Here is a 27,760-nt window from a genome sequence, read left to right as displayed (position 1 = left end):
TATCATATAGTAGTTAATGACGCTTATTTAATTGTAAAAACCCGTTTGATAACGCTCAGTAATTGAGTCTTAAAATTTAAATATTCAGATATACCTTAAAGTAGCTGATCATCTAAGCGCTAAGAAATAGGACCTGTGAGGGCCTCAGCGGAGCCTACAAAGAAAACCATTGGCCCACTTAACCAGCTCGATCGACCAATACCAATATCAACCGGAACGAACGATTATACACTCTATTATATTGGGATAGTGGTGACGGTAGAAGAAAGTTGGTTGTAGGTCTGTAGGCTGAACACGTTCGTGTGCGTGTGCGTGCCCATCGCTGTGTGCGTGTACGCATTGGAGATAGCAACCGCCAGAACTTCTAAAGCTTGAGAGAAATGCGTCGCTTTTATATTATAATTGAATTTTAGCATAAAAAACTATTTTTAATTTTATATTTTTGTTTGTTTTGTTTGTTAATAGCTATTAGTTTCTCTTGGTATTTACAAGTCTATTTAATAAATCTATTATAATAGATAATTACACAAATACACAATGAACAGGTCTTCGATATTAGATTTATATGAATTTTTAATTTAAAATAACATAAAAAACAAAATTACTTTAACTATTTATAAGTTAGTCTATTTAAAAAAATATGTGCGCCTAAGTATTTCTCTTACAGAATAACGCTTACACTAAATCAAATCCAAACGGTATTATCATATAGCGGGCCGCGCGTTGAGCTACGCAGTGGTGGTAGAAAATTTTTGGTGGCAGAAAGTGGGGTGCGCGCGCGCTGCCAGTCAGTCGACGATCGCGCGGCTTGCGCCCGCATCCGTACCGCGTACCCAACGTATCTAACGTAACCGAACGGACTATACTGGACCCAAACGGACCACGACGTGAACAGTGAACCAGTGATCTAGTACGTTGACCTTTCAGTGCCCGGGAAATGTAATTGGCATAAATAAAGTGACGTGCTGTGCAGTGTTTATGGATTATTATTTTCTACCCTCCTCTTTATATACTTGAGGTTTCGTGTATCTTTTATTTTTGCCAATCACATTATTTTCTACTTTTTTTTCTAACTGCATGTCTTTTATCCCGTTATACCTGATTTTTTATAATATTTCTTTTTAATTTTCGAAGTTTTAAAACATTAATAAATAATAACAATCTTTCGACTTTGGGGATAGTATGAGGTCTCCTAGGGTTAATACTAACACTGTACAGTAGCACTAACACAAAATAGCACAGAGTATAGTATAGTCTACAGTTGTTCTCTTCTTTCTAGTCTGTGCCTGTCTTGTGTCGCCCTGGTATTCGGCCCAGGACGCGAGTGACGCTTGTGACAGTTGACAAAGTGTATAATGTTTTGGATTTGACAACAACATTCACCGCTACCCACAATATCTCTGCAATCTTACAAGTGAGTATTATTTTTAAATATTATAAATATAGTCTAGTAGTTTCTCTAAGTCTTGGACACTTCTAAATCAGTTTTGCGGCCATTTTTAGATCTAAGACAAGCAGGTTTCCAAATAATGTTTTCCTTCACCGATTTTAATTTTTACTTTTGCATATTCTTATGACCGAAGCTAAGCATTTTTTTGTTATTTTATTTAAAAAGCATACATAGTATTTTTTACTTATACTTCCTAAAAATTGAGAAGGTCTTTTTAAATATTCTCTAAGGAAAATCAGGAAATCGGAAAAAGGAATGTATTTAAAAAAAATCTTGTATAATACTAGCATATCCATGATAAAAACATAAATAACTTATCGATTCTGGATCTTTGCTAGAACTTCTAGAATATCTCATCAGCGATTTTTTGTTTGTAGTATTCGTTTGTTTTAAATTTCAAGTTTTTTTACGCGTGTCCTACATCGCGTTATTAATAAGCAACCGTATAAAACGGTACTACAAAAGCGACCTTGGACATGTTATACGAAAATTTGATGGTTCCATGTACATTGACCTATCGTACCTAGGTAATGCGGGTGAGTGACCTAGAATACCTAATAGAACCAGTTTCAATTAATTAGATAAGAATGATGCGCAAATTAGTACAATACCTTATATTGAATTACTACATTATTTTCTTTTTTTTGTGAACTTTGTATTTATATATATACCTATACATATATATATAGGTATACCTACGTATATATATATATATATATGAAAATGTGGAAAAGGTAGCTGCAATAATTATAAATTTTATTATCGGATAGAGTAACAATCTGAATATTGACAAACATATTTCTTTTTAATGATATGCTTAAAAGTAGTATTAAGAATTTCCATAGCACTAAATAACCTTCATAGTGAGCACACCCCAAAAACACACCATCAATGCATAAGCTCACTTTCACACCATCACACAATACAGCCGAATTAAGTATTACTCAGTGAACTGTATTTCATATTTTTATTGATTTTTTCTTTTCGTAAATGTCCAAACCATTTTGTATAATATATTCCATATTCCATCGTTAGCTATATGATTAGTATAAGTGATTTTTTATACATATATTATCTGGGTTATCTGTAGGATTACAAAATAAACAAATATTATATTAAATATATAAATATATATAATAGAAAGATAAATAAAAACAAATATTCGGTCCTCTTTATAAATGTTAATATAGAAGTTAACGGCAAAAAGGTTGGCAAGAGTCGTTAGACGCGCCGAATTGTTTTTCATGTCACAGCAAGTAGAGCGATTTACTTAATTTGGATCCACCGATGTATTGGCGGTGGCGTCTCTGGTTGGATTATCTTTTGATGATTACCTTAAAAAGTTTTTACAATTTAAACAAAATACAAAATCTGACGTTTGATACTATACAGAAAATACCACACCTTAGCGATACCAAGATTAACAGTGTTTCTTAAATGTGACGAAAGCCGTATTCAAATCACTTGTTAAATAGGTTTAGCTTGACCTCAAAATACAAACTAAAATGACACATCTTTGAAGCCTAATTATGAATGAGTCAGAATGTACTGTTGTGAGGCAATCGGGCAAAGTAGGCGGAACAAGGCGATAGAATTATTTAAATGTCTAGACCTCTACCTATGCCTATTAACGCCTTTTGTCTTAACTGACAATTGACACCTGTCAAATGTCAAAAAGTATCGAAAAGGTGATATTTTTTAAAGATTCTTTATGCTTGATAACTATAGTACATAACTAAAAAGATATATATTATAACTAACTGTAAAGCCTTTTGAACTGTTAAATATTCTATATAACTATAGTTGCTCAGATAATCCTCGAGGTTAGCTTACACCTAGTTCCATTGTAGTTTAGCAAAGGGTTCACCAAGTAACCCCGATGCTTTCACTTCGGTCTCGCCAAGTTTTTCCTCGACGTAGTAAAACATAAATGATTTTCCACGTAGTCTAGGCTAGTGACACATATACGCGCAGTGAGGGACGGGGGGCGAGGGTAGAGGGGAGGGGAGGTAACTTTCACTCGACGCGTCTCAGCGCTCGGCAATGACCATGCGAATGTCAAGTGCGGTTTATTTTCACCCGGCTAAGATGACGCGTTTAGTATATGACTTCTGCTTATAAAAGTTAGCATGACTTTACTATTCTAATTTTGAATGCTATCAAGCAGTTAAGGAAGTCATCTTTAGCACTGGTTGGCAAGACTTGCAGTGACTATATAATGAATTTACTTTTTCAAAAATTGCATGAATTTTCCATGCCTTGATATTTAAACCCTCAGTGACTTTTTCCAGTCAGACCTCAAGAGAATGTTCGCTGGATAGAAATTGCTCTGCTACAGACAAATCGTACTACCCAAATGGTATCAAAAATTTTATGACCCCTATAATCATTGCTTTCGATATTAAATAATCAATAATCAAATTCTATCGAAAAAGTTATTTTCTTTGTTAGCCTACGAACTTTTCAGCTTACCGAATATATTGTTAAAAAAACGAGTTGATCTATGAAGCGTAAATATTGGTGTTTCCAAACAATCATTAAAACAGAAGGACTTTTTGGATGGTCAACTGATTCACGTTTACATAAGTTACTAGGAGATTCCGAAATACAACTTTAAGGTTTTAACCTCGATTTAACAAGAAAGTCTTGAAATAAGTATAGAATCTACTTTAATATATTGTTATTTCATCTGTTTTTCTGTTACTTTACAATAGAAAATATTTATAACATTGAGACAATATATTATGGTTTAATTAGAGATAAGTAATATATGTAGTAACTAAAAAATCATTGATTTTATATGATTTTCTTCCTAAAGTATTTCAATGAAGCTTCTGTAGAAAGGCAGAACCGACATCATCCTGAATGATGTTGGTTTTGCAAAGCGATAAATAATTCGTCTTTCTAAGTTGAGTGATTATTGCTGTTTTTATTATTCTACTTGCAAAACACATCCTAATAAACCCAAACTCTTGTTTAAAACGTAATGATAATACTTTGTGATCATTCTCTGAACAGAGGAATTACTATTGTGCGAGAAAAGTGATAAGTCTGAATAGTGAAAAGTATTTGGGTTCAAATTAATAATATGCTCATGTGCATAATATATAGAGTGATGTATATGGTGTTGTTTGTGACGTGTTGTGTATAGGCGGCGCACGCGCAGGACGATGAACGATGGCCGGTGAAAGCGTCAGCTGACCGACCACTGACCTACCGTCGATGACGGCAGAATACGAAGTATCTAGATGGCTCACATTCCTTATGCGCTTAAAATTTCTTAAAAGTCAATTAAGTTCATAAAGGTATATATAGATACTGAAGGTATAGTCATTAATATAGCCATTGTTAAGTAATGTGTATATATTCAAAAAGTAAATAAAATAAATCAGTGGAGCTACAGGCTCTTGAGATTTTTTTATCTGTTTCATGATCATCTTTCAATAGATACGGTTTCCTCACGATATACGATCTTACCATAGAAAGAAAGTCGATTGGTGCACATCCGGGGATCGAATTGATGACCTCAGAGATGAGAGTCGCACCATGAAACCATTTGGACAATACTGTTATTCCGTTCTTAAATATTCAAAAAGTTTACTTTTTTATACTTTTAAAGGCAAGAAATTAGTTATAATATCTATGATAATCTATTTATACACTCTCATATACTATATGTAACAGTGATTAATAACAGAATACCAAAACCACTAAAGGTTGGAAATCTAGTATAAAAATTTAATTTATTAATAATTTTTTTTACGCGTTTAAGAAACCTGTGTTTTTTTATTAAAATTCCTATAATTGCAATAAACAAGTTAACTCAAGCGACATCAAAGGCAGCATTTGTCTCGCCCAGTGGCCTAGTGGCTGACACCTGTCACTAGATATTAAGCACTAAATCTGAGCGGTGAAGATCTAATTTTGTCTGCATCTGTCAAGTCACGCACGTCGGAGAAAGCTAAACAACTTTGTGACTAGTATACGTTCTTATGACCTAAAATGAACGTAGAAAAGTTTTAATGGGCAGGGATGAAAATTAAGATCGGAAATCAATAAACCTATTTTATACGTCCTTTCAATCCTGCATTGGTAAAAGTAGGGTTAACACAATTAAATTTCTTATGAAATATATAAAGTAATATTATAATTATATTAATATGTACTTTAATTCAATTAAAAAATAAAATAAACAGTATTAAGATTTTTCTTAACCTACATAGATAATGAAACGGTTCAAGGAGTCTTTAGAGATCATCGAAGTTGGAAGACAGACTCTTATATTTGAGCCGTTTTAATTTACCTAATTTACGTAAAAATATAATAGAGAAACGTTGTATTAGTATATAGAGACAATAGCGTCGTTTTTTAAGTGAAAATTAATTTAGTCTTTTTTTGTGGTTTTATAGTAAAACCGTAGGTACTCTTTAACATCTTTTATTGAAGATATACTCCATAATTATCTCTACCATCAGAAATATTCAAAATTTAAAAAGAACACATGTCATGTTTGAACAATAAGGCTTTACAGGCACATGTTACCAAAATATCGCGCTTTCTCAGGCTTTCACTGAGACAGATGTCCCGTACAACCCTTCAATCAATATTTGAATTCTGTAAAAAAAACCTCATGTATTCTGTGGGAATGTTACGCATACCTGTACCTGAGATTCGTAAATTGGAGACCAAAATCATAGATAAAAGTTAAAAAGGTTTATTATTGAATAAATTACTGTTTGTATTAATATAAATTTGATGCTTTTGTCAAACTTAATAAGACACACTATACAAAAACTATTAATTTATGATCGAAACTAATTGATTTGAAAAACTATCTTGTCAAAACAGAATATTTTTATTGATTGAACAACTGTCGCGTGATAATCTCTTGTTCTCCCAATCTTTTTGTTAAGTATAATTCTTTGATATGTACATATATGTATTAATCAAAGAATTATTCTTTTTTTCTTTAAGAATTATGATACAGGATATTGTAATAAAATAAAAAGTACATAAAATTTATTGTATTATTCCTTGTCTTGTCTTGCTTTACATTAATGTGTTTGTTTTAATTATTAAAATTATTTAATGCTTATAAAAGCTTGTTAAAGGTTAAGGTACATTATTGATTATTAACAAGATCTTTAATAGTATAAAATCGTTAAGAAAAAAAAAAACACAAAAGGTTTCTCACCCTTCATCAGTATCATTTTTTGTGCATAATAGTTCACCTTTATAGATCCATCCAAACAAACCATTAACCTAGTGAGAGAACACCTGAGCGCGGGTTCACTTCCCGTCTATTAAACCGATTTCCGGTTTGTCTCAGGTTATATCCGAGTACAAGATTAGGAGTTAGGATAAAGATTAGATTATGCCTCATACCGTAGATGCCTTTTGGTTTTAAATATATACCTACGTTTAAAAAAATAGTTTTTCTATCGAAAATGCTTTAAATGGTATTTTCTAGGAGTCTTATAATTGTTTTACCTCGAATTGTGTTAAAATTTGAATTTTAAATTATACATGTTTGCGATTAAAAGTATATTAAATTTTACTTGGGTAGTTTAAAAGACATCGACGCGCATGCGACTGGCTCAATTTAGTTAAATTATTTTTAGGACTGTAATATACTGATTTATTTTTTACACGAATTTTGAATAATCATATTTATCATAATATTTCAATGAATATCAACCGCAATTCGAATTCAAAATAGAACTTGATAAATATGTAAGAGCAAGACAGCCTACAAGAAGGCTTCCAATTAGAACAGGACATAATGATGTGTGTGATAAGGATAGCAGACGGGCAACGTCCTGGTTTGTCAATAAACTTGACCTACATTTCATTCAGTTTGAGTCTCTAAGGAATGTGGATAAGCCGCGTTTATATTGCAGATTAGTAGAAAAATATGCTAATTCTATTTAGAGTTATTAGAAAAATATGAGAGAGCTTTATGTTTGTTCTTTTAGTTTAAAATAACTGTAAAGCTGGTTTTTATTTGATTATTGGTAAAAATAAACTAATAAAACAATGCTTTGCAAATTTTTTAAAGTCACTGTTCTCTTTATGCCACCCATCTTTAATCAGGTGTAAATAAAAATAATTTCTTTTTAAAATTTTAATACTTACTTGCGAATGAAATATTTATTTTTAAGTTACGTAAATTCTTATTGTAACAGCGTCCTTACAAGGTCTTAGTGTAACGGTACTTTAGTCATTAATCCAATACATTGCTTTTCAATATTGCATACATTACATAAATTTCCTTTATATTTAAATATTACATATCCAGTATTTTAACAATGATATTTTTAATCTACAATTAGTGATATATAAACGACTCTGTTCACATAACTATTCTGTTAATAAGTTGCATAAAGTAAAGTAGGATGCGACCCTAGTCACATTCCGAGCATGTCATGACAAGTCCCGACCTACCAACTACTTAATGTCCCCCAGTATGTGACAGATCGTAGTGAATAAAAAGACAAAAAAAAAATAAGTTGTGATTTGGAAAATACTAATAAGGCCCATATATGGTCATGTGGTCGCATATTCTCACATCCACCGTGTCAGTGGACGCGTGCGCTGCGGCCTTGTTGCTACGTCACATAACTGTCTGCTGACGTATGAACGCGATACTAGCCGGGAATTAATTAATATCTAGACTTAGATATGTTACATTTGTGTATAGGTCTCTATACTTAGAATTTTTAACATATTAAACGCAACTTGTTTGTATAAATATCATAAATTCAAAAACAAATTTATGTATCAGTTTACTTTAGTGTTATCCCCAATGTGCAGTTTTTTTAATAATGTTCTAATCACTGATTACATGTTTTATTTGCTATATTTTGTTCTATTATTTTTGTCTCGTTAACTATATAACTCATGGATTTTCGCACTTCTTGCACATACCTTATTTAATTTAATTTTTCTTTTTATTTAATTATGTTAATAGTATCCCTGTACATGCCAGAAAGTGTTAAGAAATGAATTCTTGAAGATGATTATAACAGTTATTAGGTTTTAAAGTTTTCTTTAAGTTGTCTGAAATAAGGATTACTGTCAAAAGTCTTATTAAGACTAAAACTTGTGATGGAAATTTTGGAAAATATTTCATTAAATTTAAAGCTATTATAAAGTATATTGCTTATCTGATTTCAAAGAATAATAATATAATCATAAAAAGGGGTGACATTTCATTGTTGATATGCAAACAAAGATAAAATTTTATTTTGAACAAGAGTCTAAAATAAGTTTGATATTGTTGAATATGCTTCCATCGTTTATACGATACAATATTAATTTCTATAGATGGTTCACAGTGGAATGAGTGTTTGTTGTGTTCAGTAGAGCATACGTCCAGTTATTCTCGTCACAATATCGTAGCTCGCACTGGCCAACCGTTGTAGCTAGCCGCTCGTAAACACGATAATTGCATATGTGAGCTATTCAACTATATTTACAGCTTATACGGTATTATTTCGCAAAATTAATGAGCATCTCCCATTTAATTACAATTTTACTGTACGGGCTTAAAGAATTTAATAGTATATATTATGTTATGACTACTTTACATATGCTGTGCTTTGTTGAAAAATTTATAAAATCTTTGTTATATTAGTCACGTTTACTCGGTGCTTTTTTATTAAAAGAAGTTTTAGCGGCTTGAGTAAAGAGCTTAAAATCAACTCTTTGAAAATATATTAAGTTAGGTTCGTCGATGCAACTCATCCCTAAAGGTCGCGAGTTCGATCCTGGAATGTGCACCAATGGACTTTCTTTTTATGTGCGCATTTAATATTCGCTCGAACGGCGAAGGAAAACATCGTGTAGAAACCGACCTGCCTTATACCGAAAACGTCGACGGCGTGTGCGGCATAGGAGCTGATCACCTACTTGCCTATCGGATTGACAAATGATCATAAAAATGATACAGATATCTAAAGCTCAAATCTGAAAAGGTTGTAGCGCTACTGATTTATTTATACGCGTTTAGCAGACGTTACGTTCCATTTCTTTTATGGCGTTTGTCAAGTACTTTTCTTTTTTAATAACTTAATAAAGTGTTTTTTGGTTAACTTGAAAACATAAGTTAATATTTTTTTTTAATTGAACTCGGCAGTTCTCAGGTGGGTGCGTTATTTCTTGAAGCTTACGGCTGGACGTTTCTAATACATGTGAGCTATAAAATTAAACAAATATTTACTTGGATCATATTCAGGCATTGAATGATAAGAACCTACGTATCTTAAGCAGTATAATATTCTCTGGTTAAAACTTATGAACACTGCTTTTGTTCAAAACAAAATAATTTATCAACGAGGTTCACCTACTAACTCGACATACAAACAATTAACTTCATGTGAATTGCACTTCTAAGAGACGTTTCACTTTTACCTCCCTCCCTCCCCGCGCTATCCCCCCCGCGACCGCGAAACCTCCTTTCAAAGTCAAGAGCAAGTTAGCAATGCTTTTACATTGACCTACACCGCAGCGGTGTTCACGAAGTTGCCATGTCAAATTATTTATATTTTAATATTTTGCTTTATTTTTTTAATAATGAGCACAGTGGCTTACTTTAAACATCCGATTACAGATGAAGCACGGAGGGTTTATATATATAAATAGATCAACAATTATGTCTGTTAATGTACAAGGGTTTTATTGATAATTATATATGTATTTAAAATTAAAGGCCGCGTGTTCATCAAAATCAAAAGATATAATTTTTTTTTATATTATACAGTGTAGAACAGTATTGTTTATATCCATTTCTTTAGAAAAAGCCCTACCCACATATACAGTAAAAATATAATATCTGGAAAAAAAATATTAAAGGTTCTATATCTCAAACTAAGGAAATATAGACATCTAGAGTGGGTTAGAGGAGGTTTTTTCTTAAGAAGGCTACATTTCCACAGGCGATTTAGAGAAAAGGCGAACATTTAGCTATAAATAAATACTACTAACTTGACATGTAAATTAAGGATGTTGAAATAAAACAAGGATTTAGGTTATTATAATATGACAATTATTTGGATTTAATGTTAAAAAAACGGCGTAAATATGATATTTCATTTCACTGCCATGCTTAGTTCTAAAGAATTATCTCTCAAAGTAGGCCTTACTTTCACTTATTATATACAGTAAATGCCGTTGAGTCATTAAAAAATTCGGTTAATGTAAAATTAACTTTCATCAAAATTACATCACACTTGGGTGAATCAACAGGATACTCGATCGACCTAAATATTATCAAAATACCGAGATACCTTATAACTGTCCAAAAATGAATCCGGGTAAACTCTTTTGGTTGTAAATTGATACATTTTTTGTGTATTAAGCCAAATTTTATTTTGTTGATCGTTATTAATTTAACATAACTTAGAAGTATTACGAACGATTTAATATTAGCCTAGTAATATACTTATTATATATCGTTACAACCTAAAATAGGTTTTAGGTATGGCAAGTAAAACCCATTAAAAAACTTTTCTAACGTAAAGTTGCCAGAATCTAATAATTTAAGAAACAATTAATTGACTTAAAGACAGATATAACATTGTGTATTTATTTATTCAATTATTAATTAGATATTATCTAAATACTACTACTAATTAAGTAACGTACAAAATTGACATTCTTTGAATCTAAAACTCAAAAAATATAATATAATAACTAGAATATATTTTTAAATGGATTTCCTTAAGGCAAGGTTTTTACAGCGTATGGTTTGAATAGCTAGACAAATTCTTTGTCTGAGGTGGCTGCCAGCTCTTCAGTCTCTTATGATAAAAAATAAAATAGATATATATTAATTATTAAATATCCTATTCATCTTCTAATAAATTTGTCTCTTTATGGCATAAGTTCTTAGTTCAAAAAAAAGTTTTATTATATACATACCTATACTGTGCACCTAATATAATAGCAAAATAATAAAATACTTAATGTTTATCTATATTATATTTTTTCGTCATCACAGGAGACTAAAGAGCTGGCAGCTTATACTTTCTTATCTTAATACCATAAATCATCTAAAGGAAATGGAAGTTTACGTCCCGCTCCGCTCCCTCCCACATTTCCATGACCAAAATTATACATAGTTTTTGGCATCACGATATCCATATAGTCTTAGTAAGGTAAAAACGTGCTATAAGAAATCGCGCATTAACACTCAAGTGCAATGACACTGCCAAAATTAAAACTGAATGAATAATAATTAAGTCAAAGTAATAAAAACAACTTGAATGATTAAAGTTTTTCGTCAATTTACAAGTTGCGACATGTACCCAATTAGTAATATTTAAAAAAGTGTAATGAACAATTTCGGATGGCCAGCTTCCAAAAATTGTTTTGGGGTCAGTTGGGTCCCGTTACTAAACCTGTTCCTCCGCAGGACACTGGCCCTTACTCTGCGTTGTAAAATGTATTCTATGATCAATTTATGAACTGTTCTCATGGAATGATTTTTGATCGGGTTGAATAAAATAAAATTTTAGTTGTGGTAGTAGTACACGTGATATCACTAATAATAATATGACTATACAGTTTTTAGTTTGATGTCAATATAATAATTCTTTATTCAACATAGTTTTGCATAACTTTACCAAATAAAATAAAGATCCTTTTGTTATTTTTAAAGCACCAGTAGAAACAGTTGAAAGGATTTGTAATAAATTTGCAAAATTTCTAAAATTAGGTCTTAAATACGGTTTTTGAGGATCAAAACGCGTAGTACGTGGTACGTGCACGTACACATGTCACGCCGACGCTCGTAAACCTACTTTATACGACATTTTAGTTCACGTACGGTGTTTTTTTCTTGGTCATTTGTGACCACACACTATAACATGTCTTTTCTTAATGATCATATTTGGTTGCTTTTGTCTTTTGAACCGGTTAAATCGTTTAAATATTCCGCTTTTATTTCTTTTGCTATGTCGTCGTAGATCTTATGATAATAGGTTAAAAATACACAATTTCTTTTCTTAGAGTAAACCAGAAAATCACGAACGGATATATAGATAAGAAAATTACATTTATAATATATAATAATTATAAATGTAATTTTCTGTAAAATTGTATTAACTTTAGGTTTATAATAGACAGAATAGTGCTTTAGTTAAGTTTAAGTTAAAAAATAATAATACAAATAATTTAAGTTACAGTTATATTTATTAAACAATTAGTTCATATACGAAAAAGCTTTCTACACAATATAAAGAAGAAAATAGTCTAAGTTTATATGCAAATTTACAATCAATTACTGCAGCATAAATCGACTCCAAATCGATTGTCCATTAGCTGTTGTCTTGAGCGATATTTAGTGTGCTTTTAGCGTGGACTTAATAAATTCATTCTCAGTCTGACCCAAAAACAGTGTGACGCGCACTTAACTCAGTAATCATTCGATAAGATACAACATAAATCGGTATTTTTAAAATATTTTTTCAATTACTTGTACGTTAATTAAATATTGATAAGCAATTATTACTCTTAATTATCCGCTTCCATTTTTATACATGTTGAAGTGTTTTAATTTACAGACAGACCTAATTGTATACTTGACAGCGTGCACACACTCGCTCACACACAGCACACACACACACATGCACACATACACAACAAACACGCATGCATAGATTAAGTTTATAGCTATACTTTTTAGAATTTGTATAGATAAAGGAAGTAGCGACCCCAACACAAATTTGAAAAACAGTAAAATTTTTAATTTTAATTTAATTTAATTTTTACTACATTTAATCATAAAGTTAAACTTAACAGGTCTGCGATAAGAACCGTCAAATTTCAATTGTTGCTGCTGTCGCAGATTTATCAAGTAAAAGAAAGCGTTTAACCGAGTCGATATTTATTTATGTATTAACTCTCCGTTACATTACATAATAAAAATATAAACGATTTACAAAATAAACCACTTTAAACATATATTTGCATCTAACTAATAGAATTTAAGTTTATTAATAAAACCCCGGTTTTACCAGTCGTTGTTTCCACTATTATAAATTGGACACAATAAAAAAATCTAAAAACAGATTAACTACAGAAATTCCTTTTACAGGTAAATAAGTTGCAACAATCTGTACTCAATACTAAGGTACACTTAGCTGATAAATCTAAAGCCTTAACCGTGAACTTAATCTAAGATTAATTGCCGACCGCCGATACAGCGCAGACATATCGGTGGCATGGATTAGGGTTGCCATCGGTTTATTAATATAAGGGATTACGACTTCGTTGCTTTTGACTTACGCCTATTTTGAGCTGTATATTAAGCCTATTGAAGACCTAGGTTGGGATAATTTTAGCAAGCTAAGAACTTGTTTCGTCACTCAGCGCATCTCATTAAAAATACTCTAATAAAAGTAGATTTCTATGCATCTATCAGGCACAAACTGCGTTTTACTATATAACAGTAAGATTGATTTTTGTAGCCATCGTAACGTGAACACTTATTTAAATGTCCCTTATAAAGTTTCTTTATAACTAGGCGTCTGACTTTCTGATTTGAAACCATGGTTTGGAGGACAAAAAATATCTAATTTAATAAATGTTAAACAATAAATTTGTAAATTACAAAATACATGCGTTGTATTTTAAATATCAAATTAATTTAAATCAGGAATACTCAGCAAATGTATATTTTTACGTTAAAAATAACATTTTTGATAGCAGCCCTATTTTTATCCTCTAGTGATCTAAACTTTGGCGAGAGCACGCTAAGATAAACTCAACACCGTTTCATTAACATTCAATAGAAATTGGAACATGATTAATGCTTGTATTGTTTTTTGAATTTCGAAGGTTGTTTTTGGGTCACTAGCTAGTTTGTACACTACCGTCTCCATTGTTTAGACGATCGTGTAGCATTTGAACTAAAATGGAAGCCACAGATAAAACAGCTTCTAAGAGCAGAACATCTCATAGAGAAAATTTATTAATGGCATAGACGTAAATATCTTTATCTGACAAATTTTGATTGATAATCGCTAATTTGTCCATTACAGTTACCATCAAAAAGTGTCATTGTTAATTGTAAAATTCAAATAAAACCACTTCATCCAGTGCATTGGTGCTCAGGAATCGAAATTGTTATCGGTATTGTTATCTCTCAAGGACAGTTCAGATATTATATATTGCAGCAAAAATGGGCGGCTTAAAAAGGAGGTAGTTGGTTTGATAAAGTACTATTTATTTATACAATTTATTAGTACTACCCAATAGTAAAATTTCGGCCTTTTAAAAGTGTAAACTTTCATTTTTTACTACAAATCTACGCGTAAAAGTGACCGTAAGGAATTGTATTAGCACTTATTTGCTAAATGTAAAAGTAAGATAAATTTTGACGGGAGATTGAACTCTTTGCTATGGTAATAAGATACGGCCGTTTCTATTTACTAAGTAAAAGTTGGTCCAATATGTAATTTTTGTCAACAAGTTATTCATGTAAGAGTAGTCTGAAACACGAACACATGAATGTTCAGATTTTCTTAGTTTTCTCTTTATGCGTGGTGTCAAATTATTATACATAGATATATAATATAATAATAATATGAAAAGCCTTTATGGCTGTCATTACTTATACAAGTAGTATATAAAATGTGAAGTACTTATTAATATATATCAATAAGTACTATTATACTATAGTATATTAAAAAGTACTTAAAAAAGAACACTAATAATTAATCGGCATGCCAGTTTATTTCTGTTATACTTGTCCTTGGACATAAGCCTCCTGAAAGATTTTACGAAGCCACATAGGGCCTTTCGCAAACATCTTCCTATTTTTTTTGTCTTTCTCGATTTCTTGTGTCATATATTTTTATTATCAAAAACAATCTCTATAATTCAGCTCTAGTACGAAAATTATTTCTGCTTGTGTTATTGAAACTAAATATTTTTCTCTAAAGAAACCAGCTTATTGATCTTAAACACTCAACATATAATAATTCGTTTCAGAACGTCTTATTGCCCCAAAATAACGTTAATTTATTCGTGATAAATGCAAGTCATGGAAAAATATTATTTCATTGAAATTGGTATCATGTAACGGTTGATATTATTAAGAACTTATTAGCAACTTTGGTCTTTGGGTATCCACGGGGCTTGCAGTTCGAAATTTCCAAATCGAATACGTTTAAACCAAAAACGAACTGTGTTTTCTCTTACGACACCGCCGCCATACACATTATTAATTCTTCGAGCTGCTTTTGGAGCACTGGTGCGTGCACGATGGATAGCGTAGCAATAAATAGAATGACAGAAAAAAAAAATATATATAGTGGGAAAATTACATAAATAATTGGTTTTTTGAAAAAACAATGCACGAGTAAATAGCTGTATGAAATTGAATTTGGAATTCCCAACCAAAGAGGGGATATTTGACGTCTAATTGGCCAGAACGACAAATCGTCAAATTCATATGTACCCAATAAATTTTAAAATTTAATATGTAGCTACCTTTGTTTCGTAGACTTAAGATCTAGATTCTAGGTTCTACAAAAACACGTAGCACTTCTACGCCGTGTAGACAAACGTAGACTTGATTTAATAAATTTATGAGAATTATTCAAATTAAAATAACTTTGTCCAAACTAAAAACTAAAAATACATAATTTTTTCAAACATTTTAGAAGGTAAAAAAATATGTGACGTATTAAATTAAAAATGAAAAAAATATGGTTTTCATTTTAATTAATAATAATAATTGCACCTGCATCGACATCTGTGTTTCAATTAATATGACCTTATTTTTCGGTTCGTGACCCTTTGAATAATAAACAGTACTTAATAAAAAAAACACCTGTTATTAAATTATTTTCTTTGAGACGTGCTTGTTCTATAGTTTTAACACCGTAAGAGGATTATAATTACTACGTAAATACTTTGTATGAAACTAAGTTACTATTGAACTGCAAACATGATTTTAATAAACTTCAATTATAGAGGTAAAAACCATTTTTTGTAAATATTAACTTCATATGCTCAATATAAGTGGTAGTCCTGAATTCTCTACACAATCGAATATAAATAACGTGTTATCTCAGCGATCGAACACTCCCAAACCAAGGTCATGACGTCACGAGGCCGCGGTTCGTTGACCCAGATCCCGTTAGTAGTAACGACCCATCCCGGGCTATCCCGGGGGAGGACAATGACCGATCGTTTTTTGTTCCTTCCTATTTGCCTCGATGATTACTGTGTCCATCAAGAATTTTAGAACTTCTGATACTTAATATTTGTAGTTATTTGAAAATAGAATCTTATCTGAAAAGTCTCGAAGGTAGCTTTGTCGACAATATGACAATCTTAAGCAAATTATATATTGCCTTTTAAAGTGATTTTTAAAATTCTGAAGCTTTAACAAAAGCCTGCCGCGTGCAACACAAAGGTTTTACAAATATTCATGTCATAAATTATCGGCTCTCAATTTATGTAATATATGCAAACTAAGAAGTTCTCGCTTTGTTTTACTATTTTCCCAAAAAAAACTTTTCTGTAGCGAAGACGGTCACAAAACTTTATTCAAATGTTAATCAGGCTACTTGGTATTTCGCATTATTCAGAATATGAACCCTTTTCATAAAGGGTATGGTATAAAATAGAAGAGTAATAAATTATAAAAAGCCTTTATAATAAACCTGTTAATGAAGTTGCTTTTGGTTTATTATTACTGTATAGTCGTATAACATTTGCTTTAAGTTCTAAAATTAAAGGATACTAAATTGATAAGACATCGCCAACTATTTATTTATATAAAGAATGTGCCAACAAGTATTACAATAAATGCTTACATATAAGAACACGCAAAATCTAAATAAAACTTACTGTACACATTTAAACAAGCGAATACATTCTGCCCTATACTTATCTTACAGAATTCCTACAAACAAAAAATATGTGATCTAAAAATGAGAAATATGAATGATAATAATTTATTGCAAAATTTTGTAATCAAAGTCAAAGTCAAAATTCACTTAATCATATAGGTAACATAATGTACACTTATGAACGTCAAAAAAAAATTAAATGAATTTATTTTTACATTTACTGCCAGTTCTCAAATCAAGGGCGTAGAACGGAAGAAAAGGACTGGCAATAAACTCTCCACCACTCTTTTTAATCGCCAAGTTTTTATTACACAATGTTTGTAAGGAGCTGCAACCACTACACCATGTTCCATATGACATATTGAGTAATAAAGAATAATAAAATAAATTGAAAACAATCTAGGAAACTGTAAGTAGTTAGTAACCACCCCACGCTAGTTTTAGTTTCAATACTAGTCGGTTAGTTAAAGCTCAAGTTATAAACAAATATTTACGACTCAAAATTGTATCTTATAACGGTACCTTCAGGTCATGTTTATGCTAGGCAATTAGGATTAGGGATGCCATTGTCATTTTACTTCAAAGATAACACCGCTACTTGTTATATTTGAATATCTTTTACTGTCGGGCTGTAACTATTCATAAACATTTTATTAAACTATGGACTGTATTGTCTTTATCTACACTCGTTTCGCGTTGCATGACAAAAATTAAATACTATAGTAAATAAAGACGTTTCAGTAAAAACCTATATTAGATAATTGAAGGCTTAGAATGATTATCAAAGTAAGTAACAGTTAGATACTTACTTTGATAACAATGATATTATTATAGCAGTAAAATTAGTTCATGTTTAAATTTTTGACAAATTATAGAATTGATAGCATTACTTTATTTATTAGACACAGTTAATTTATCTTTGCTTCGAGCGCGTTGAGTTCTTATGTATACAGGCTTTTCAAGGTAGCAATATGAGGCAAGATAACGTTTTATTATATAAGTAAGAAACTTATAATTTGATTAAAGTATAAAGTTATAAATATGTACCATATAATGCATATTTTCTGTTGTATTATCCAATGTTTTTGCAATTTATTCCTTAGTATATAATTCATATAACTTCTAAAGAAGCGTGATGATAAGGAAATAAACGCATTCATTTTATAATAATTAGAGAGATTTTTTTTATGGTACTGAAGACATATTTCATCCATTAAAAGGGCTAATTTACTTATCACTATACGCGTCATTGTAGCGTATACAAGTGGCGTAGGCAATAGGCAAGTGACGCGCAGATTTTCTTAAGAAATTGTTAGACATAGTAAATTTAGAGTTTGCGGATAAGCTTTGAGAGTTCTTAAATAATTTTACCATAAAATAAGACCAACAAATGTGTAAATTTACGATTCATACCAGCACCACTATATCTCCCAATTGAGCATTACATATGTAAGCTATCCTTAAATAAATTAAGTCAAAATTACAATACTCCCTAAAGTAATATATCTGGTAAAGGAGGGGTTGCCGCCAGTACCAATTAGGGTAATTTGAAACAGTATTAAACGTGATTGCGGTACTTTTAAAATTTTGGACTATACAGTTTAAACGGCAATAAAATTCCGGTCAGTTTATTGGTAGGTAGCAGACGATTTTAGAATCCTAACGGTAAGGATAACACGCACCGCCCTCATTGTTTACCTAAAACTAATTTTATAACTTTTAGAACAAAAATAGTTCAGTCAGTTAACTCGTGATCAGTGGACGTGTCAGTGCTTTTTGGATATTGTTTCGTGACAAAATTCACGCTTGAACAGGTGACTGTTTTATGCATAATTTTTCTGGGTCTAAAATTACAGATATTTGAAATTTGATAGTTCTTTTTACATAAAACTCGTTAATAGAAAAATTGTTGTGACTATGCTTGAAGCCCGCGTCTTGTCGAAGTTTAAAGACTATATAGTATTTTTAATTTAATAATGGAATATAAAGGATATAAGAAAATGTTTTTTAGCATTAAATGGGCGCGTTCATTAAATTATAAAGTCAAATTTTTATAGAAAAAAAAAATAAGATTAATTTGCTACGAGTCGCACAAATTACGGCTGATATTGGTTATAGAACCCGGATCTGTTTTAGTGTAAATAATACACATGTGTGCTTATAATTTTAGTAGATAAGCACTACATAATAGGTGAACCATACATTTTTTGTATGTACTAGGAGGCAAACCGGCAGGAAGCTCACACGATGCTAAAAGATACCGCTGCCCATGGACAGTCTCATTGGCAGAAGGCTTGCAAGTGCGGCATGCTCTTTTCTTGAAGGACCCTAAGTGAAATTGGTATATAAAATATGAAAATAACTGAATACAATTACTAAATATAAAATTAAATGTATGACTGGTTTGGACTGGACTTAGGATCTTTATCTTTTAAGGAAGGAGTAGGAATAATTAAACCGTCGGCAACACACTCGCGAGTCCTCTGTCATTAAGAGTATTCATGGGCGGCGGTATCAGCTAATTCCATGTGAGCTTCCTCTCCGTTAGATATTTACTTAATAAAAATCTTCGACGTCAAACTAAAATCTAGAATTTGATGTGTCAAACAAACGACACTTGATTTTTTTTGTTAATAATATTTATCGACGTCTCCTCCCTCAATCGAGGAGGCCGCGTGACTTTTCACATATTACGACCCTCTGACACACATATCCCCCACTTTAACTTTAAAATCCTATCACGAACTCAATTTTCGGGCCAACCCACATGCTGCGCCCGCATCGAAAAATTGTCGCACGTCGAGCGAAACAGAGCTACACAATCGAACGAGAACGATAGAGAGGCAAGAACGGAACAGGGCCGGCTAACGGTACTACGCGGAAGTATGTCAGTAGCGTAAAGCATGCCGCAATGTCCATAGGTCGTAACTGCCAAATTTGCGCGGGGAAAATTCAACCTTGACATTGCCCAATTAGGTCGTTACTTGCCTGATTATGATTAAGTTTTCGATTTTCACGGTGCTGATTCACAATAGCTTGCGGTAAATGCCTTAGGGGTTCCAGTTTTAACCTACCTCAAGGCTGGAATACCACTAGTTTAGACAAAGCTTTTTTTTTTAAATTATTAAATCTTTTACCTATACTTAATACCTAATATAAATTATTATATATATTTTTGCAACAAACTATATAACATTTACGGACTATATATTAATCGTCTTTCATCTTAATTTTAATCATGTATATGGTTATAGAATATCAAAATTTACAGTCTTGAGTTGCACACCTGTTGAACATCATGTTCAAAAATTGTATACAAATAGATTAGTAAAAATATTACCAAAAAGTTAATTTAATATTCATGAAACATTGACAGTTGATATTTCAAAGTATAGTTTAAATATACATATATAAAATAAATCAGTGGCGCTACAACTGTATTTGGGTCTGGGCCTCAGATTTCTGAATCTGTTTCTTCATCAATCTAATAAGCAAGTAGGTGATCAGCTTCCTGTGCCTTGCACACACTGTCGACTTTTTGGGTCTTAGGCAAGCCGGTTTCCTCACGATGTTTTCCTTCACCGTTCGAGCGAAATGTTAAATGCGCACATAGAAAGAAAATCCATTGGTGCAAAGGATACCCAAATATATAATAAGATTTATAGATTTCAGCCTTTTTTTATTTTTTTATATAATAGGGGGGCAAACGCCCAAAAATGGCTGTCATCGCAGCCCAATGGGTACCCATTTTTAGTGGGTGCGTTTCCGGCCTTTGAGGGAGGAGTACGCTCGAATTATAAAAAGTTTAGTTAGGTCGTATCTCTCAGGGAAGACTCCCACCGGGAGTCGATTCCACAGTTCGCTAGTTCGCAAAAGAAAATGCCTTGTGAAACGGACTGTGAAAGATTTCCAGCCATCAAGGTGTAATAAGTAATACTAAGTAAAACAGTAGTAAGTAATATATAAGATATTCAAACGACAAATGACAAGAGACGAGGCGCGGCGCAGGCTGTATTTACTCAGACTTTCACTGAGACATAGTCAACAGAGCGAATAGCGAACCGGACCTAAACTTTCTTTCGAATTCGGACGAGACAACAATTGTTTGCATGATTGCAATCGATTGAACTTTGATACGGAGCATTATTTTTTTAACCAAAGACATTATTTGGGTCTGTCATGATGTAAACAATATGTTTGTAACTAGTTATATTTTGTCTATGAATAGAATCATTTCATTTTCGATACAAGCTAGTGTATATAAGTTTATTAAAATTACATTACCATTGAGAGATTTGCTTCGGTAAGTAAACGTTTGCTTTAAATCGTAGCAATATAACAGTTTCTACTGTAATACAAGTAATATTATTTATTAAAATTTATTTATTTATTTAATTAAAATATCAAGAATATTTCGGGGCCTTTTTATGTAAGTTCATATTTCAGTTTTAGCTTGGCTTGAGCATGTGCTACTCGACACTGTGGACGTAAGTCGTTCGTACGATATTCCTTCGGGTCATAACTTGAAGGCACAGAAGGATGATTACCTATGTGCCTGATAGAAATGGCAAAAATTTATTACGGAACACTGAAATCTGAAACCTTGCCTGGGTTTGCAGCGTCACTGATTTTTCTCTCTTCTCTTATCTCTATTTAAGAGAGTATTAAATAATTAGCTTTCCCAATATTTTAAACATAGTTTCGGTTACCGCATCCTAAATAGAAAATTTCGATAAATAACTCTGGGCCTCAGATTTCCAAATTTGTTTTATGATATTATTTGTCAATCTGATAAGTAAGTAGACACACTCTGTCGACTTTTTGGGTCTAAGGCAAGCCGGTTTCCTCACGATGTTTATCGTCACCGGCCAAGCGAATGTTAAATACGCACAATGAAAGTCTATTGGTGCACAGCCGGGCAGCGAACCTATGACCTCATGGTCATAGGTTCATCAGAGTCGCACGTTAAAGGCAGCGGCTTCTTCTTCGAAGTTTTCGATAGAGTTGTCTAAATAAATTGATCGCAAATTATTTCGTTATGATGACTTAGTTACTTTCTAATACTAAATTCTTAAACCAAATATTTTTCACAACGCTTTAGAAATATCGTGAAAAACCTGATAGGAAAAAAATTATACGATATAAAATATATTGTTTGCAATTTATAACAATTTGTCTAACACCGCGTCACGATTTAAGTGCAATCAAGTCTTGTAACGATTTTTTTATCGAACACATTGCGCCAACTCGCTACGGGCTATCGGCTGCAATAGATTTGCGAAAAACCTGAAGGCCACGCTCTTGGTTGCCGAGACAAATTTTAATATTTCACTCGATTTTTTGATTGAATATTGCGAATGGCGTGCAATGCTTGGGCAATTGTGCGTGATATCGGTCCTTTAGTTGGGTTGTATACGAAATCTTACCACATTCAGTTGTTCATAGAAAAATATAATTGTGTGTAATAGTAATTTAAATTCTAAAATAACGCAATTCCCATTGAGGCATTACAGTACAAAATATAATAAACAAAGCATCTTATCAACGATATAAAATGGTGAAATTTAATGACTATTTTATACTATCGTCTAATTAAAAAAATATTTTTTTTAACTACAACAAGCTATACATATGTGTATCCACCAAATTTAATTTCAAAGATTTTGTAAAGATGTTTGAATTTTTGGTGTAATACTTATGATTTCTAGCAGAAATTACAAAAAATATGACTTATGAAAATGTAAATAAAAATAGTATATAGTACAAATATCTTAGCATAGATAGTTAGTGATGCGAAGCGGCGCGCGCGCAGCAAATGGTTGCCATTTAGCGCCAATATCTCTGTTTCATATTCGTTTTGCCTACTTACGAATACAGCTAAGGTATTCTTGTTTTGCACGTGTTCGTTTCAATATATACTTTGGATATTTTATCTATGATCTTCAGTTTACATTGGTCGATAATTCTTATTCATTACGTAGACTTAATTTTACGAGGGATGTATACGTTAGACGATATACTTTGGAAGATTCATTTTAAATTTATATAGTTTCCAACACATTTTATTTATTACCAAAGTCATTAACGTACCAAAAATAATATATGTACCAATAAAGTTAAATGAAGATGTCTTAACTTTAACGAGGTTTTTAATTTATGAAATATTGTTTCAGTCAGCGCGGCAGGGTGGCGGCATCTAAGTATGGTGGTGGTGGGGTCTCTGTCGGGTCTGGCGTCGCGGTAAGGCGCGGCATGAAGTGCACCGGCGTGGCGGGCGGCGGGCCCCCCTCCAGTGAGCTACTACTGGGCGCCTGCTGGTTCGACCCAAAGCACGAGGCCTCTTCTCCCCCTTGCCACGAGCTTCTCGACTCTCTACTCGCTCCTCCACCCCTCGCGGAACTTAAACCACTCCCGCCGTTTACTGGCTACACTGGACACCTTTCTATTAATGGAATCTCCGGTCATCACTTCCATGCTATTGCTCAACGTCTTCCAGAAGAGAACAATAATTACCCTACTCAGAGTGGCTACGGTGATAATGAGGTAGTCTCGTCTTCCACATGCGCTACGGACTCGGAACCACCCGACTTAGAGGATGTTAAACCATTTCCGTTAGATGTATCTGATACAAAACCCTTTGCAGAATCTTCTGGCCCGGGAGCAGCCGATTCTTGTGCTCAATCTTGCTCACCGCCAGCCAAACTTTTCGATGACGCTCCTAAACAAGAAATGTATGACCTAAGTTCAATAGAAGATATAGCGGCTATCATAGGATCTGCTATCGCAGACACTACTGTACCTTCTCAACCAGAGGATCCTGAGAGAAACGACTCAAGAGATAGCTGGATGGACATAGACATGACATGGATAACCAGCGCCAGCAGTCAACAAGGGGAAAAAATGCCAATAACACAAGATCTTTCAGACTTGGGTCTATCCATCTCTCCCCCACCCAACCAAACAAATCACCAATCTGGTTTAGATTATCCTAGTAAAAACCATAAGTATTCGAAAACCCAAGAGTTTTTTCAAAATAATTTCGGACAAGCAGGGTCAACGCTTCAGAATTTACTTACTCAAGGCTATATGCCGTTGCTACAAAATCGATTACAAAATGGCCCACCAGTTAAGCAAGAAGCGCCCAGCTCGACTAGCTATGGAATGGAGGTCATATCAACATCTTCACCTCCTGGTAATGCTGTTTCAACGACAGATGGCGTGGGTGGCCTATTGAATGGAAGATATGGTGGCCATTACGGACTGAGTTTAAAACCAGACGGCCTTTGCAGCCCTGACAGATTACTGGGTTATCCTCACGCACACACCACAACAATAACGCCTTCTAGTAAATCAAAACGAAGTCGAGCAAAAGCAAAACAAGGAAACAATGGCTCAAGTTTACATGGAAGTTCTATGGCATTTTCATCGGCAACCTCTGCTGAGCTAAGCGGGCTTTTAGGAAAAGAGAAACCGGTGCATAGGTGCGGGATCTGCAATAGGGGGTTCTTGAATAAATCAAATATTAAAGTGCATCTTCGAACGCATACTGGAGAGAAACCATTCAGATGCGACGTATGCGCAAAGGCGTTTAGACAGAAGGCTCATTTGATAAAACACCAGCAAATTCATAAACGGATCGGAAGAGACTGAGCCGAATCTAGCTCAAAAGCATTTCGTAGTTTGTAGTTGTGTGTTTGTGAACGTGTGGTGAAAATCTATTTAGACTATTGGATATTAACCGTCATTCTTCTAACACAGTTAGCGATTTAAACCCTTTAGTTATTATCCTCCTAAGGAAAAGTGCAATGTTATCTAGTTTTAAGCTCTTCAGATTTATAATGTAGATAATATTGTTTTTAATTTTGTTGTGTAGTTAAGTTTACGTTCATTGCGTGTCGTGTATGAAATGTATGTTAATCGATTCATTCCGATTGAGTAATGTATGAACGTAGAACGGTGTCTCCTTGACTCTTCACATAATTTATATTTTTCGAGTGTGAATGCTTACTCCGATTACCTACTTATAGTCAAATAATAAAAGATATTAATTAGCTTTATTGTATATTTTAGGTACATTGTATAATTTTATAAACAAAGACAAAGCTCACGAGGCTAAACGTTAAAATCACTCACCGTTGAGTTATAGTTGGTAGTAATCTCATTATTAATTATTGTTAATATATATATAATTAAGATGTACTTCTCAGATTTTCAAATCAACATTAATTTAAGAACAAAATCATTGTCTTGACTTCATTCATGCATCGCCTTCAGGTGAACATTCCTAATTAATTAAATAATAACAATTGATGGCCCCGAGATCCTTGCAGTGCGCAGGCGCATGAGCGGAACTATCGTGTCCGGGAAATGATCGAAAAACTAACTTAATGTAATAACAGCGATCCGTTATTGCGCAACTCATAACTAGGACACGGATTAGTAGCAAACTATTTGTATCAATTCAATTTAATTATTTCAGTAAACTATTTTTATAATATCACTCGTAAGACTATTTTGCTAGAATACCAGGTGATTAGGATCTTGAGGGACTGACATATAATTAAGTTACTTTAACAGATTTGCTTTCCCATTCATGAACATTGGTTCGTCGTAGAATCGTTAAATATCGTAGCAGTATTTTACACACTGAACTTTCATCAACTATTTCTTCAAATATTTTTATACTTATTAGGGCAGGGTGTTTTAGTTATAATTAAAATTAGCATTTGATTTTTTAATTACTAAAAATTCAGTTACATCTGTATATACGTATACCGTCCAAAATGTACTTACTAAGTAAGATCTTATATTGGAATAAAGCACAAAATTTAATCCATGACAGTGTGACCTACTAATGATAATTAGTAATTTACTAAAATGTCATCGAAAATCAACCTTTCATCAGCTAGTATAACATTTGTATTACTATGAGTGCGGTTTTAAGAGACAATATAAAGGTCCATTTAGCCTTTTTAAATATTTTAATCTGTGGTTTCGATACCAATTTCTTAATCTGGCAACACTGATTTGACTGTGCTGACACCCTTAGTACAAACTCTTGGAAATTAAGGTACATATATATATATTTGAAAATGTATTTTGTCGAATAATATTTAAAGAATTTGTATTTCCGTTTATTTCTAAATATATTCACACAACATTTATCATTATTATTAAATACGTTAGCATTATGATATATTGTTTTACTAAGGGTACATACATTAGGTCATTTATTCAATTGTTTCATATGCCTATTTTAAACATCTGCGCACCCATAGATACTCCTATACATAAACCTTTAATAAAAAAGGTATTTAAAACCGCTCTACTCATTGTGGGCAAAATGCACTGTGAAACGCTTAATTAATTCAGGTAATTAGGAATTAATTTAACATAATATATTAGGTCAAAATTTCAGTGTTTCACACGTTGCGTTTCCTACAATGTCTGTAGACTAAAATTGTACCTTTTTAGTGTTAAGTTTAGTTTTTTAAGTATTTATTGTTAATGTATATCTTTGTATCCCTAATGAATTACTTTGCCGTCAGCATTGTAAGCCGACAATATTAAATATTTAATGTAATATACACAGTATATAAGTAGATTTTTCCATTTCAGTTTAGAATAAGTACAGTGTAAATTAATGTAAAATAAATTGAGATTTTTGTTACGAATTGTTTCATTTGCGGCAAGGTCATGAGAGGATTTCTAAAGGTAACTAGGCCGCGAACAAAGAGAGAAAGATCTAAGTTCGCACAGTTTCCGCGATAGACGTCGGATGTGAAAGATACATAATGCACGATAAATGTGTTTTTGCGACAAGTACTTGCCGGCAGAGTGCAGGGCCGCACTGGAGAAACGCGTGCCTCAGATTGTGTAGTCAGCAAAAACATTTTACCTATTAATCTATCACAAACTAACATTTAAATTATTTTTTTAATTTATTACAAATTTTCTTTACTAAAATAATGACACATATTACAACTACTATTAACTATTAACGTTGCCAATTTGTCATTATTAAAGGTTTATAATAAAGTTTGAAACTAGGTTGAAAATTGATTTGCTATTTTTCACAATCAAAGTTAATTATCTTTTTAGAAACATTCGTTTCGGTGTTCCGAATGATCAATTTGAGCGTTGTATAATTTTATCATTGAGAAATTTAGGTGTCAAATTGGCCGATTAACTCAATTTGAAACATTGTCTAATATCCAAGTACATTTTACTAAAACTAGAACTGTTTTTCAAAATATATAATTACCCGTTTGTATGTAATTATTTACAATTTTTTTTACATAAAATACTTTTCGTCCAAATGCTAACACAGCGGTAATTTTGTTGTGTCATGAACTCATTGATAATATATTATACAATTATGTCATATTGTTACACGAATGTATACATAAGAACTGTATAATGTTCGTTAAAATGGAATGTAATC

The 27,760-nt window shown here is 32.4% G+C and overlaps 1 protein-coding gene across 2 annotated transcripts; it reads left to right on the top strand.

Annotated features, from left to right (window-relative positions):
- Nucleotides 1-800: 800 nt before the first annotated feature.
- LOC110994030 (ichor) lies at nucleotides 801-26,986 on the top strand. 2 transcript variants are annotated; one of them, XM_022260499.2, is made up of 3 exons: nucleotides 801-910; nucleotides 1,280-1,414; nucleotides 23,490-26,986. In XM_022260499.2, the coding sequence occupies exon 3, from the start codon at nucleotides 23,569-23,571 to the stop codon at nucleotides 24,964-24,966; it is 1,398 nt and encodes a 465-aa protein (XP_022116191.2). In that variant the 5' UTR covers nucleotides 801-910; nucleotides 1,280-1,414; nucleotides 23,490-23,568; the 3' UTR covers nucleotides 24,967-26,986. The 2 variants fall into 2 exon arrangements, with proteins under 2 accessions (XP_022116191.2, XP_022116192.2); XM_022260500.2 differs by having other exon boundaries at nucleotides 801-1,018.
- Nucleotides 26,987-27,760: the final 774 nt, after the last annotated feature.

This window comes from Pieris rapae, chromosome 10 (assembly GCF_905147795.1).
Source record: "Pieris rapae chromosome 10, ilPieRapa1.1, whole genome shotgun sequence".
Lineage (NCBI taxonomy): Eukaryota > Metazoa > Arthropoda > Insecta > Lepidoptera > Pieridae > Pieris > Pieris rapae.
This window is presented reverse-complemented; position numbering and strand designations above follow the sequence as displayed.

What these genes read in the sequence shown, in the direction of transcription:
- LOC110994030 (XM_022260499.2), top strand. Translation starts at nt 23,569, where the DNA reads ATGAAGTGCACCGGCGTGGCGGGCGGCGGGCCCCCCTCCAGTGAGCTA.